The sequence below is a fragment of the Neomonachus schauinslandi genome, chromosome 15 (assembly GCF_002201575.2).
Source record: "Neomonachus schauinslandi chromosome 15, ASM220157v2, whole genome shotgun sequence".
Taxonomy (NCBI): domain Eukaryota; kingdom Metazoa; phylum Chordata; class Mammalia; order Carnivora; family Phocidae; genus Neomonachus; species Neomonachus schauinslandi.
The window spans coordinates 23,798,141-23,813,700 of NC_058417.1; the positions used below are offsets into that span (position 1 = coordinate 23,798,141).

The 15,560-nt window shown below is 49.7% G+C and overlaps 1 protein-coding gene across 2 annotated transcripts in view; it reads right to left on the minus strand.

Moving 5' to 3' along the window:
- Positions 1-952: 952 nt before the first annotated feature.
- The window catches only part of AATF (apoptosis antagonizing transcription factor), a 102,384-nt gene continuing 87,776 nt past the window's right edge, over positions 953-15,560 (minus strand). The window contains exon 12 of one of the 2 annotated variants that reach the window (XM_021704546.1): positions 953-1,289. In XM_021704546.1, coding sequence (XP_021560221.1) covers positions 1,226-1,289 — 64 coding nt within the window. In that variant the 3' untranslated portion in view covers positions 953-1,225. The remainder of the gene's footprint in view (positions 1,290-15,560) is intronic. The other variant, XM_021704547.2, reaches the window with a different exon arrangement.

Consider the following 15,560-nt stretch of genomic DNA (forward strand, 5'->3'; position numbering starts at 1 on the left):
TAACTGGAGACACACCGAAAATTAAACATTTCCCTGACAGTCAAGCCCAAGAGGTAACTACTGAGACAAAAGAAACAAACCACCGCGTACCAAGGTCCAATTAATGTGAGGCGGAAAAACCCTCCTCCCCCCGTCCACCCTCCTGAGCTCAGCAGGCACTCTAATGCCCGTACCACATGCGGGACTCACTTCATCCGGAGCCCAGCCTGTAGGCACAGTGCATGGTCCCCAGACACCCGCAGTGTGACACGCAGGATTCCCGGGCACCCAAATCTGTCACTTGGTTCTGACATTTCAAAACAGTATCGGAACCGGACGTTAACAACAGTGACTACTTATGCACAATGACTGAATGTACGTTTCTTCTCGAACTCCACAGCTCTACATAGAGATGTGGGCAAAGGAGCCGGGCCTGGTCAGTCGCAGACGCCGGGACACACACATTACTTATGCAAGATAATCTTCATTGCATATTGACCACAGCAGGCCAATAAATCCCCCTTATGGGGATTTAATTTCCAGCTTTTGACCTCTAGATGAAAAACAAGTGAATCATTTCCCCCTGCTAGATGTACACCACAGCTCATCTCAATAAAGTGATTTAGGAATGGTGAGAATGGAAAAGGACTCTGGAAGAATCTATGGGGGGGGAAAGAGGAAACAAGAAAGAAGTCGGGGATCTGTATTTGTGACACATGGGCAAATGCCTCCGAGTTATAGAGTCTCCTGGGCACGGTTCAGAGGTTTCTGGGGATTCCCTGCTCCTCGGAGCCATGATCCATCGCCAAACATGATCCGCCCAGCAAGCAGCATCCTGGCTTCTGTGAACTTTGTACTGTGAGAGGAGTCTGTGTGACTAGAAAGTGAAAACCCTTCCCACAAACCTGTCCCCCCACCAGAGCTCTAAGCCGACTTACTCCATGCTGCTTAAGACATCACGCACGCACGGCAGTGGCCTTAAGAACATGGTTTATTTGTGACGGTGAACGAGTGTGGGGCGCAGGTCCCTGGCAGACTGAAGCGTGGGGGACATGCACACTTGACTCTAGGCTTCCCGGGACTTATTAGGCACGTGCTCTGAACCCCACACCTTCCCACGACTCCCCAACTAGCCCAAAGCCGTGGGCCGACGGCTTCCTGCATTTGGGGCTGGCCGAGGCGATGAGCGACGTGTGGTGGGTCCGGAGGCTCTGCCTCGGGCCTACAGCAAGAGCCGCGGGTGCGGTCAGTCCCTTTGGCCTTCGTCAGGAGGGCGGAGCTGCCCAAAAAGAGATCGATACAACTCGGTCCTAGAAGACAAACAAAACAAATTGGTAAACACACTGGTTCCCTTTTCAAGGTTCAACAAGAACTGAGAAGCCGGGAAATGCCCCCTCGGTTTCTTCAATGGCCAACACAGCCATGTCATTAAAAATGCATCCCACAGCCCTTACTCACAGATACAAAGGAAGGAAGAACCTAGAAGCAGCCAATCAAATAGTAAAATATGTAAATAGTCCGGTGTGGCTGGATACCTGTCTCCAGGGAATGAGTTTTCTATAAGTTTGCCCTTTACAGACAGGCTCTTCAAGTAAGAAAACAAGATTGAATATTTTAATAGGATGTATGAGACCACCGCACGACGAGGAGGATTCAATCAGACATGGGATGTAGGGGGATATGATTTAGTTTTCATACATTTTCTTGGACTTGGCAGTACTTGAAAAACAATGAAAATGACCCAGAAACAAGATTCCAATTACTACCACATGTGCAGCTGTTTGGTGGTAGGACCAGGTTCTCCCCCACTCCCCTGGCCCCTTTTATCTAGTTTCAATCTAATAAATAATTCGATTGGCTAATTTATTTCTAGAGCGGGGCTTCGAAATTTAGAAAATGATAGTAGGCCAGGGTCTTGGGTCCCTGAAAATCAAGTATCCCTTCCAACCTCTGTTTCTGCTGTGAAATGCGGCACACACACACCCCCACCCAGCCAAAGTCCTCTGTCAAGACCTGGAAATGCAAAAAGGGGTGGGCTGGGGTCTCTCCTGCCCTCGTCACCGGAGCTCCCGAACACGGTCCCAGGTGCACGGAGCGCAGGTTCTCCCTGCGGAGATGCAAGGAGGGTGATGAGCCACGGAGGAAACACGGCCGGCCGGAGCAGGCGACCCACAGCTGCCTCTGCATGAAGGTCAGGCCACTGAACCTCACGGAGGGAGGCCGGGCGTGCAGGGTACGGTCACATACCAGCCACGGAACGACCCCATGGGAAAGCTGTGCCTGCTGCTTCATACTTTCAAGATCTAACCTGAAAAGACAGCCCTCCATCCTGGCTAAGAAAAACCCATCTGAGAGCCATCTTCAGCAAATCTGACTCTCCAAACAGAACAAAACACCAAACCACCACCCTTCAAACAGCTATTTTGGTTTAACAAGACTTCAACACAAAAACTTACGAGTCTGTGTTTGAAGTCATCCCACGAGGTGGTGCGCAGGAACAGAGGTTCCATCATTAGAAAGTCCAGCAATAAAGACAGCCTATTAAGACTTCTAAAAAAGGAAAAATCCTAAAGAAGAAACTGCAGTAGCCCCGAATGCAGCCTGACCCTATCGTGCTGGGGAGCGCAGGGCCGGCAGAGGGGTGCGGGGGAGGGGAGACGGCGGGTCTCCTGTACTATGGCAGGGATGTGACCTAAGAATTCGCCAGCAGCCACCCCTGAACCGTGGACCAGCTCAGCGGCCTCAAGACAAGAGCCACAGCCTCACCGGGAGCTGGGAGCTGCGCTCTTCCCTTCCCTCTTCCCTTCCCGCGCACACCTGCCCGCCCGCCAGGGCCAGCCCCACGAGCACGGGCGGGGCAAAGGCGCCTCTGACCAGCCTCTGACCAGATGCAGACGAGGGGCAGGCGGCTGGGCCTCACTTCCAGAGGCGGCGGCTTCCAGATCACCAGCTCCATTACCCGCAGGACAGGAGCTCCCGCGGCCCATTTGCCCATAAGCACAAGTCTCTCCGGTCATTTCCACACGCGGACTGGAATGGCATGGAGGGCAGAGGGGCCAGGGCAGAAAGGGCGGTGTGGCTTTAAGGCTGCGCGGGCCCATGAGAGGGCCCCGCTCGCCGGCCCAGGCCGCTCGGACCGCCTGCGAGCACCGGATCGAGCCCGGGGTGCGCCAGTTACTAACTGGCCGCAGCGGGGACACACGTCACACATGTCAGGAGCGCCCAGTGAAACGCTGAAACCCATGTTTTGATAGAACATCATTTCACACTCTGGTGGACAAAGCTGACAAACATATGCAGCTGTTGGTGGCAAAGCAACCTGGAAGGCTGAGGGGTCTGGGATCTTAAAACAGTTTGAGACAGAGAGAGAGACACGAAGAGGAAGGGATGATTCCAGCGTCATTGTCTCAGTGTCACTGCAGCTCGGGGCCTTCCTCAGTGACTGGCTCTACCCTCACGGCATCTCAAACTCCCCGGGCCGCCCCCGCGCCCGATTCCAGTCTCACCATCGCTGACCAAGAATAAGGTGGCAGCCTCGAACTGACTTTCCCGTCCCCCCCCCCCCTCCCCCCGCCCCCACACTGTTTCTCAGCCCCAACGGGGCACGCACACGCCCCGGGGCACCACCAGGATGAAGCACCTCCCACCCCCCCCGCCCCCCGCCAGCACCAACTGCTCTGCTCAGTGCGGCCCTGGTGCATCCTTCCCCGCAGAGGCTCTATGCGGTGGCCCGTGGGGTGGGCGGTGTGGGGGTCTGTCTGCCCTCCTCCGGCAAGAGTTCTACAAAACCACGCAGCCCCCTCACACACGGAATTTTTCTCAATAAATTTAATAGTCACAAAGGACATAATTACCAAAATCTTGTGAACCCTACTTTTTGGAATAAAACTCGCACATTTCTTTTGTAAAGCACCCAGTGGAATGTACGAGCCAGACTGACTTGATACCCATCATCATTTATTTATTTATTTATTTATTTTAAAAGATTTTATTTATTTATTTGACAGAGAGAGACACAGCGAGAGAGGGAACACAAGCAGGGGGAGTGGGAGAGGGAGAAGCAGGCTTCCCGCCGAGCAGGGAGCCCGATGTGGGGACTCGATCCCAGGACCCTGGGATCACGACCTGAGCCGAAGGCAGTCGCTCAACCGACTGAGCCACCCAGGCGCCCCATCATCATTCATTTAAATAACACATAAACATACTCTTAAACTTGGAAATTATACAGCTTTCTCTCCTTTTTAAACTTGTATTTCCATTTGATTTTTCCCTACAGATTTTTGTTCTAATTGTTTTATGCTTGAAAGTCTTTTATTGATCACCCTATTATACTTCTTGGCCACAAAAAATAAGTATGTAAATTGAAACACTTGTTCAAATTTCAGAAGTTGAAATGAAAATATTTTCATTTCTTGATGCCACAAGGCTCTAAGTAATTAAAAAAGTACTTCTGGATTGTGTCATTATTACACAATTATTATCAGGACACAATCGACATATACAACAACAGTATAATAAAACATATTATAATTTTGGTGAAAATTTATTACACCTAAGTGTGTAAAACGTTACTGGAACGGCATGTCTTTGTGATATGGATGGGGCCTGTCACGTACCTGTGGTGAACAGCATTTATCACCGGAATGAAAGAGCGCTCAGCACCCAGGCTACTCCTGTCTGTCGGTGTTTGCAGACGCAAGCGCAGAGAAACCTCGTCACGTGAACAAGCAGACGGGGGCAGGGGAGTTTTGTGACAGCAGTGTCCCCCAATTCTTTTGATTCCTTCTGAATTACATGCCCCCCCAAATCACATAGTGATCTACCACCAAAAATTTGTTTTCGAGATGTGCCAGCTGACAGCTCAATTAGGTTGTCCCGCAGCTTTGTTGGAAATAAAGCCCTGGAACCCTCCGAGCCACGGGGCCTTGTTACCGGTTCTCAATCCCCGCATCATGCCATGAGGCACGCTCCTGCTCGGTGCCCCAGAGGGGGAACCCTCCACGTCAGAGAGAGGAAGGGCGTGGCAGGCTGCGCAGCAGGTGGGGGGACCACGGTGACAGGCGAAACCAGAGACCCCAGCCCCGGCCCAGGTGCACTCTCCAGCTGCCCCACTTGGGCAAAGAGCACACATCTGGAAATCGATTCCCAAAAAATGTGTGTGTCCTTTCCCCTTGGGGAAGTCTCTGCACACCCCAGCGTGAAGACTCAGGGCCGGGAGCACTGCGTCTCCCCCACACGCACACACGCATGGGACATGGTGCCAGGGCTGAGGGAAAGGGAAAGGCATCTTCAAAGAAAAGGAACCTGTCCATATCCCTTTCCCCATCCCAAGGAAAACAAAACTAAAAATAAAACTGGGTAATAAAAGGGCACCATGGGACAGAGGGTCAGGCTGCCTTCTGCCGCACGGAACATTTTCCCCTGCAGCATCTTTCCTAACCGGGATTTAGCCATGCGGAGAAGCTCGACTATCAATCCTTCAGGTTAACCTTGTCTCCATCTGATTCTCTAGGGTAAGTGTATAGTTTAATACTTGAGGTCCCCTTAAGGCTATGCATAATGAAGTTGGTTTAAAAAGAAAAAAAAACCACCTTAATTCCTGCTCCCTATCACTTCAAGAATCAAGATCTGAATCACTGAGCTGAAACGCCTTCCCCCCTCTTACCCTTGCCCCACACTCCCGGCCTCACTGGCCAGTGGGAACGTCCACTGTGGAAAATGTATTAATGTTCCTACCATGCAGGAGAATAACCTACGGAGTAATTAACAAGACTTGGACCTAAGGTAGAAGGTCGAGAGCAGGGGCCCTTCCTTGAATTAAAATTTAACTTACCCTTTATTGCAACCTACAAAAGCAAGTAATGAGCACTAACATTTTTATTTCTTTTAAACTGTCACTTAGGCTGTAGAGGGGATAATTACCTATCTCTACTGTAGTAAGGTTTTATAACCCTTAGTGAGGCATTTTCTAATTTAATATTTTTACTATATTATCACAAAACCTGTTTCTGGAAAAAAAATGATCATGGATTAGCAGCCATTTTCCATAAAGACAGAATGTGTGTGTGTGTTAGGATTTGGCTTCTTTATGACCTGATTCTTCTGAAGGGACTCGCAGTCCCGCAGCTGAGGGAGCCTTGGGGTGCAGAGGCCCGAGCGGCCCCTCAGTGCGCCGGGGGCGGGAGGCGCGCAGAAGCAGCCGGCAGCCCGCCTGTCACCGCCCCCCCCCCCCCCCCCCGCCCGCGCTCCTTTCAGTCCTGCACGTGCTCTTCCCGCGGACCGCAACAGAAACCAGTGCCTTCCCCGCTGCTGCTGGGCCCGTGGGTACAGAGGGGCCGTCACACCTGCACGGCATCTGTGCAGGGCTCTCACCGCACTAGGTCGGGGGCCTGCAGCACTGGGCCCGGCCGCCGCACTCCCCCTCCTTCGTCCCGGAAGCCCCGAGGCTGCTGAGCCATCCCTGAGCTCTCCCGGCCTGTACCTGCGGCCAGAGGCCGGCGCAGAGCGGGAAGGAAGCAGCAAGGCCGCCGCTCCCCGAAGAAGCTGGCCCGGCGCCCAGAGCACGCGGCGTTCTCGGGGCAAGGGCCCCGCGCCGGGAGTTCGGAGCCAGTCCCCGGCACGGGCCCGCGGGGACTGACGAGAATTATAGCCAACGGTTTGCCCTTGATTCATCTGAACCTGTTCATTTGTTGCTTCATGGTGCGCGGGGGGCTCTTCCTAGACACACCGGACCCGTCGCAGAGTGTGTCGTGGCCCTTCCTGCTTTTCCATCGGCTCCCTCTGCCCGCACAGCCCGCGGCCCCCCGCGCGGCCCCCCGCGCGTCCCCCAGAGGTGGCGCAGCACCTGCTCCCGCTTCGCTCCGGCCCTGGCGGAGCCACGGAAGAAGCACGCAAAGGGAAAGAGAGGCGAAGGGTTCCTCCCGGCCCGCGCCTTCCTGATCCAACCCGAATCCTTAGGGGTCAGTGCAGGAAGCGCCGGAACAGAAATTCCCTGGCCGCCAGGCTCTCGGGGGCCAGACACGTGCTCTGGCGAACCACCAGTCACGTTCCTGGCACCTGCGTTCCGAAAACAACGTACTTCCCGGGGCTGCGGAAGCTTGCGAACAGGGTTGGGGCGGCCCCTGCTCCGTGCGCACCACCTGTGCGCGCCCGCGCGACCCTCGGCAGGTTGCGTGGAAGGCTGCGAGGGCCAGGCGACAGCAGAAGCTCTTCCTCACGCTGAACGCGACTCCGCCGTTCTGTGACCGCCACCCACGGGCCCCTGGCCCTCCGGAGCCCCCGGCTGCCCTTCCCTGCAGCAGCATTTCAGTGATTTGAGGTCCTCCCCTAAGCACACCTGTTCTTGGCCAGGTGAAGAGAAACCGTTCCTTCCTGCTGGGACGAAGCCTAGACCCCCCCACGCTCAGGCCCTCACGCCCTCCACGCCAATCCTGACACGCCTGGCGCCGCCTCGCCGGTCCAAAGTGGGCAGAACGGGGCTCTCTTCCCTCCGCCGTTCTCAGCACACACCTCCCCCTGCCTTCACGGAGCTTCGGCTCCCTTCCTAATAGCGACTGAACAAGATGTCTTGCCAATTACTGCCTGACACATACCAGTGACCCCAAACAAAGGGATCCTTCGGACCCCGACCCTCTGAATGCTTTGTGGTCAGCTCCCCAAAACATGAGACACAAAATGATACCTTCCTTTAAATCTTTCATTCCTTCTGCTTCCTCTGACCCAGATCCATCCTACTCTGTACCAGTGACTTCACAGGTAAGAGAAAGCTGTGTGAGAAATGCTTCTGTGACCTAACAGGGGAAATATATCGATCCACATGGCAAGCGATTGCCCTGTGCTCTTTGGGGGCTGTGGCGGAGGGTAAACCCTAGCACGTCACAGGACTGAGGCAGAGACACGTGCTGGAACCCGTCTCCCAAGACTGGATCGTTAGGGACGCGAGCCAAGTGAAGAGACACATGCAATGCAGCTCTTTGGACAACATACAGAAATTATGACAGTAGAAAATTTAGGATTCCTGAAGGTAGCCAGGAGGTCAGCACTTAACGCTCCCTCACTCTCCTCCCAACATCCCCTGGCAACAAAAAGTGGATCACAGCCTCCTTCCCTGAAATCTCATCACAATTCCAGACCAAAAACCAACACACACACACACACACACATCCCCCCAAGAAATATGGTAAAAAGAAAAGAAAACAACCTTCTCTTACCTAGGACTTATTTCTTAACAGGATCAAGTTAGCAAAGTAGCAGACAGGACTCCAAGGATGCCCACATCCACCGCTAATTACCTAAATCTGGAGACAAGGCCAGTCTCCACGCAGCCGCCCGAACCGGCCACGAGGTGGCGGTACACGACGCGGTTCTCAGGACTCGGGCAGCGGTGTGGTTCCCAGCAAACTGCGCCCATAAATTACCTAGTGTGTCTGCTCTCATCACCATCCTCCCCGTGCTTGAAGGAGACTCTAGAAGGTCTGTTCCAATTCACTCTTTTGGTCGGGTCAGAACTAGGTCCTTCAAACCTCTGCAAATGCTTTTAGCCCTGCAGCTTTAAATTACAGATGGTGACACGTGGCCTCTGGCCTGACTCCCAAAGATCAGACAGACTTGAGATTTATAAATGTTCAGAGAAGCAGGTTGAGGGCCCAAACAAAGGAACTGAAAGGCTCGGGAAAGGAAGGAGAGGGAAGAGGGCCAGGGAGAGACAGAATGAGGGCCAAATTGGCACAGGGTTCCTCGCTCGAGCTCCTTCCTGGTTCCCAAGTCAGCTACGCTCACTTTGCTTGAACAAGGACGAAAAATATTTGAAACTTCTGTCATCCCTACTGCTAGCTTTGAGTCTCCCAAATTCTTCTAAAGAAAAATAATTTACCTTGGTGGATTAGCAAAAAAAAAAACGGTCGTAGTGGCCGGGGGTGGGGGGACGACACTGGCACTCTAGACAAAAGGGACGTGGCCTCCTTTCCTGTGCATTAATATTCCATATTCCTGGGATGATTTCCACTTTCACAGTTTGACTGTTTTATAACAGATTTGATGCGAGAGAAGACAAATGGCCTCGCTCAGGAAAGACGACAAATCATCTCACCGCTTTTAGCAGGGTTTTCTCTTTATTTTTATTTATTTTTATTCTGTGGCTGGGCTGCAGAGCTCTCTGCCTTGCTGGAGATGTTTAATATTAACGGCAGGGCCCCGTGATCCTGGCAATAGAGTTGGCCGGTGTTGTGTTTACGGTTTGGTGACTGCTGGCTTCAGGAAGATGAAGCTCCTTGTTCAAACAGCAGCTCCTCTCACAGCTCCTGTTAAAAGCCCGGGGATGCTTCACTGCTTAGACGTGACTCACTTCCTCCGGCTGCACTGAAGGGGAGACTGACACGCGAGTTACGTTTGTGTCCCTATCAAGGCTGCTGCCCAGCGACCCAGGGCCTGGGGTGCGGCATGTGCTGCATCTCTCAGCTCCAGTTTAACTCCTACTTTTGGGGGTCAGAACACACGGAAATTAGTGAGCGTGTTTATTGGCAACCCACAGAGTTTCAGCAAGGCTTTCTAGTACTCCTGGTAATCAGCGGGAGGACTCGTTTAACTAGGAGCCCAGTACCACTCCAAACAAAAGCAGCAACCACAGAGCACACAAACGCCTGGCACCAACCCCACCGATGCTGTCCTGAGGGCAGGGTGGAAGGTACCAGCGGGGCCCTCAGGGCCAGGCTCCTAGCTGCTGACCCCCAAGTCCTGACACTCTCCGCCCTGGGGTGAAAGGATCTTGTGGTCTCCTTTGCTCCTCCTCCCTCTTTGTCTTTTTCATATTCCTCCTGGCTAGGAGTGTAGACCTTCTCCCAGCTTCTGTTCTTGGCCCTCCTCTCTTGCCTCTCCCACCCTCCCCTGGCAACCTCATCCATGCTCTCAGCTCTAACAATCTCCAGGCCGGGCTCTGACGCCCTCACCTAGGCACTGTGCCCCTGGCCCTGCAAGGCTACACTGGCTGTCACCTGAACTGGCTGTCTGTTAATAATGGCAGCAAATTCTCTGTCATTCACGTCCCACACTTAGGTGCTTAATGGCAGGAAGCTCCAAAGTTACAGGTATCGATATCACATTTTCTGATTAAAAAATAAAATACACCCTGAGACAGACCTCTGGCTTGGACAGTTTACTTATATTAATTGATAGAATGAAAACTGATGCATTCCATCTGTCAATCTTCTTTGATTTTTAGTAGGATCCTTCAAAGAACTTCTTCCTCTTCTCTGTAAATCGGCAATTTGGGGAAAAAAAAGGCTTGTCCCAGACATCTGCCACGTCAACTTTCCCCAGGAGTAGCAACCGGGGCCCCGCAGCCTCCGGGTGTCCACAACAGGGCATCTCCCCCAACCTGGGTCACCAACCAGCTGCTGAAGCCAGCAGTTTGATGACCCTGGCCAGCTAGAAGACTCGGTTTAAAAAGCCTCACTGCTAAGTGCAAAATGAGTAGTTTGCATCTCTGCCCCTGGCAGCTGGGGGGATCTGTTCCGTTGCATGGCTGTGCCTCCTGGTAGGACTGGGAGGTAGGCGAGGAGACGGAGTGCTGCCAAGTGCGTGTAGGAGAAAATGTGTATCGATTTCTTCTTTCTTATAAAGGAGCACAAAGCGCTGAAGAACAATTGCGCGTCTCTGCAGCATTTCACATTCCACGTGAGACAAAGGCCCAACCCCCACCAGGCTGAGAAGCAGAAAGGGGAACCACATAGAGCGGCAGTCCCCTGGGTGTCAGCGGCCACCACGCTGTCCAGGTCCACTGCTGGGACTCCAAACACCTCGGGCCACTAACTCCTCCCGTGCCTTTGATCAAGTAATTTCCCTCACTGGGCTGACGCTGCCTCATCTATATGGGAGAAGAAAGAGCCTTCAGTCTTATTTACCTTTTAAGTGGAGGTGCCCAGAGGGCAAAAGAGTTAATGTTTATAAAGTGTTCTGCTCCCCAGAGGGAGACAATGGATAAAACACAAGGTGTGGTTATGGCTCATTCAAGACCTCATTTCCAGGGTAGTTAGTAATAGCTTCCCGTTACAAATGCAGCGCTTCCCAGCACCTTGAACTCAAAGTACAATGAGGCAATGCCCCCTATCTAAATATCCGTTTTTGGTTTGACACTTACTACCAACACTAAAAATAACAAAAGGTAACCAGGGACTGTTATGCCTTGCTAATGCAGGTCCAGAATCCATTCCACACTGTTTTCTTCTTTTTTTTTTTTTTTTTTAAAGATTTTATTCATTTATTTGAGAGAGAATGAGATAGAGAGAGCATGAGAGGGGGGAGGGTCAGCGGGAGAAGCAGACCCCCTGCCGAGCAGGGAGCCCGATGCGGGACTCCATGCGGGACTCGATGCGGGACTCGATCCCGGGACTCCAGGATCATGACCTGAGCCGAAGGCAGTCGCTTAACCAACTGAGCCACCCAGGCGCCCTCCACACTGTTTTCTTCTTAAACCAAACAAATCCGAAAGCAGTCCAAAAAACTGACCTAAAGCTGTAACTGGTCATCACAAAGCTCTGTCTATATTCTCCATGTTTCCATAGTAACTAATAATTTGTAGGAGGGCCACCAGAAACCAAACCCCGTGTAGATCCCACAGCCAAGATGGACAGGAGGAAACCTCCTACAGAATACAAAGTTCATGGTGTGTGCTATTGGAAGTGATAGAAATACAAGAGTGTTCTTGAAAGATCTTTCCCCAAGGTTCATCCTCCATAAAAATGACTTCAAAAACTCTCTAAGGGCTGGGAACGAGAAGTCCCAGAGCTGGACTCTTCATTTCTGGGGATCTTCCAACACGGCCAAGAGTTAAGAACAAAATACAGAGCATGCTCAAGTGTTGTGTTTTGGCTTGGAGACGGAACCCACAGCTAACTAGGGGCACGACCGGGGGGTGGGGGGGCTGCTGGGAGGGGGACGCGAATGCAGTATGCCATCTGGACAGGTACGAAGTGCTAGGGGAGCCAGGGAAAGGATATTAAAGGAGTTAGAGGATTTGGAGATTTCGGTAAAAGAGGCAAAAATGTTTGTTCACCTGTCTTATAGGACTGTTTGCAAAAATAGTCCTACCAGCAAATTGTAAACAGACTTATAAGCTGAAAGCCTTATTAAAGGCATTTCAGACGGGAGACCTACAGCCAACTTTTTTCAGGTTTGCACAGAAGTGGATATGTTTGTGCTGCAGGTAAAAGGACGATACAATATTTACCCACTTGAAATGAAAACATACATTTTCTTTATTTAGATAATTGTACAGATTACATTTAAAATAGTCCTTCTCAGAAACAAAAAATTTAAAAGAACATTTCGTTCAAGACTCTCATGAGCAAGGACTATTTTGGCTTTGTCAAGAAGGAGACGAAGCGGGCGCCTGGGTGGCTCAGTTGGTTAAGCGACTGCCTTCAGCTCAGGTCATGATCCCAGGGTCCTGGGATCGAGTCCCGCATCGGGCTCCCTGCTCTGCAGGGAGCCTGCTTCTCCCTCTCCCACTCCCCTGCTTGTGTTCCCTCTCTCGCTGTGTCTCTCTCTGTCAAATAAATAAATAAAATCTTTAAAAAAAAAAGAAGGAGACGAAGCCACAGAGGGAAGCCGCCTCTGGGTCATGCCGCATGAGCGCGGGGGCAAAACATGCTCAGGTGTCCTCCTGCATTAGTTCTCTAGCTTGGAGAGGCTGACATCAACTGGGAAAAGACATTATGTGGCTTTGCAAATAATACCTGTGCTACAAAAATGTTATACAATAAGTCAAGATAAAACTGGAATCAAGGGGCGCCTAGGTGGCTCAGTTGGTTAAGCATCTGCCTTTGGCTCAGGTCATGATCCCAGGGTCCTGGGATGGAGCCCCACATCGGCCTCCCTGCTCCACGGGAGGCCTGCTTCTTCCTCTCCCACTCCCCCTGCTTGTGTTCCCTCTTTCGCTGTCTCTCTCTCTCTCTCTGTCAAATAAATAAATAAATAAATAAATATCTTAAAAAAATTAAAAATAAAAACTGGAATCAAAATATATTATTCCAAATGTATGAGCATAGAACTTTGATACAAAACCAAATACAAGATTACAGTAAACATATGCACACTACTTTGATTTACAAGTTAAGCATTCTTTTTTTTTCTTTTTTTCTAAAGTTTACTTATTTAAGTGATCTCGACACCCAACATGAGGCTCGAACTCACAACCCTGAGATCAAGAGTCGCATGCTCTTCGACTGAGCCAGCCAGGCACCCAAGTGTTCTAAGCAAGAAGAAAACCCCCATCAAGTGCTTTTGTGAGCTGTAATAAATAGCATTAAAGAACAAATAAAGTAGGGGTTAGTAGGGGTTCAAGGAAGATCAAGCCCCCCAGCTCAGTGTAGAAGGGGGATCATAAGTCTCCCTGGAAAGGCTGGTGTTGGTCAAAGACTATGAACATCCCAATGGGCAGGGACCAAGGTGGGGAAGGGGTGAAGAGACGCCCCGGGTTAAGCGAGCAGAATGAAGAGACAGGAGTGCAAGGAGTGGTTGGAGGTGGGGGGGTATTGTGGGGACAGCACAAGGGTGTACATACTGAAACGTGATGAGGGGAGAAAGGGAGTAAGGCCTTGAGGGCCAGGGTCAAGAGTACCTGTTCGATTCTATAGGCAACGAGGACTAGCATGCTCCAAGCGGTATACTAGGAAGGTCTCATCTGGCAAGACACACAGCCCTGATTAGATCAGACAGGGTGGTTAAGAGACTGTTGGTACAATAGTCCATGTGGGAAGTATAAAAAAAAGTCTGACTCAAAAAGAGACAGAGACGGACAGTAGAGGCCACTGAACATATTATCAACAGGCGAGCAAAATAAGAAAAAATCTGCAAAAAATATGAAATATAGTATATAACCATAACAGACAGAATTCATACAAATGGCAAAGAAAAACTAAAACCCAAAAGAAAAATAATGAAAGGATAAAGCAGGAGTATGAATGATTAATAAATACACAGACTCTTCAAGTTTACTATTAAATGAGAAAATAAACATTAATTATTTAATTCAGTGCCTAACACAGTGTAGGTCCATAAAGTGTCACTTGTTATCAACTTATAAAAAAATAAATAACTTTTAGCAAATCAAAATAGAAAATACTTTTAAAACATAACCCTCCATATTACCAAAGGCGTAATGACAAACCTCAGCTGGTAAGGGAGCAGGGGCATGTAAATTAGTATGACCTATCAAGAATCATTAGAAAGTTACACCTTTGACCCAAGAATTAGCCTTCTAAGAATCTATTCTAAAGACACAGCAAGACTTAAAATATAGATTTCTGTACAAATATGTTCATTGCAGTATTACTTAAAGAGAAATAAAAATAATCAGAAACCTAAGTGTCCAACAGTATTTCATAATTGGATATTATAATATTATAATGTCTTTTAAAAACTTAATGGTGTTAAAATGCATACAAAGTTAACCAGAAAAAGGGATTCAAACATATATGCATATCTTTATAAAACACATACACAAAAAATTCTGCAAGAAAACCTATAAAAGTATTAATGTTCAACTCTCATTAGCACATAACAGATGAATTTTTCTTTCTGTATTTCCAAATTTTCTTCCATACACATGTATTGTCTTTATTACAGGAAAAAAAAAAAAGATTGTCCTAAGGAAAGTAGGTGACAAGCACCCGAATATGGAAGATGTAGAACTGTAAGGGCAAGGTGACTGAATACTCTAACTCAGGTTTCAAAGCTGATTATAAGATTTAGGGTCTTTGTAACCAGAATGCTATAAGCATAAGAGCAGGTATGGAAATTCAGTGATTCATACTAAGATGTGAATGACTTGTTAGGCACTCCCCCCCCACCCCAAAGCATCTCTATTTTAAAAGAAAAAAAGGAAAAGAAAAAATCATTTTAATCCAAACAAGTCTCCCCGCCCATCCCCAAACAAGTTTTAAATTGAGAGAAAGGTTCTTATATGTATATTGAGGATGGGGAGAAGCAGCTTCCCTCTGGCACATCATTCCCAAACATTTCTAAAAGCTTGCTGATGCCCTGGAAATAACAGCAGGTTTGAATTCACATTCCTAAATGCACAGACCAGCTCAACTACTTACTTGCTATTTAACTTGGGCCAGTCACTTAATAGCTCTATGCCTCAACATTCTTTTTCATTTTTTTAAAGATCTTATTTATTTATTTGAGAGAGAGAGAGACAGAGATAGCGACAAACAGCATGAGCGGGGAGGAGAGAGAGAAGCAGACACCCTGCTAAGCAGGGAGCCCAACTCAGCACTTGAACCCAGGGCCCCAGGATCATGACCTGAGCCGAAGGCAGATGCCCAACTGACTAAGCCACCCAAGTGCCCCTTCTTCTTTTTTTTTTTTTTAGAAGGAGGTTCCACACCCAATATAGGGCTCGAACTCACAACCCCAAGATCAAGAGTCACATGCTCTACTGGCTGAGCCAGCCAGGCGCCCCTATGCCTCAGTATTCTTTTTTTTTTTTTTAAGATTTTATTTATTTATTTGAGAGAGAGAGAATGAGAGACAGAGAGCATGAGAGGGAGGAGGGTCAGAGGGAGAAGCGGACTCCCTGC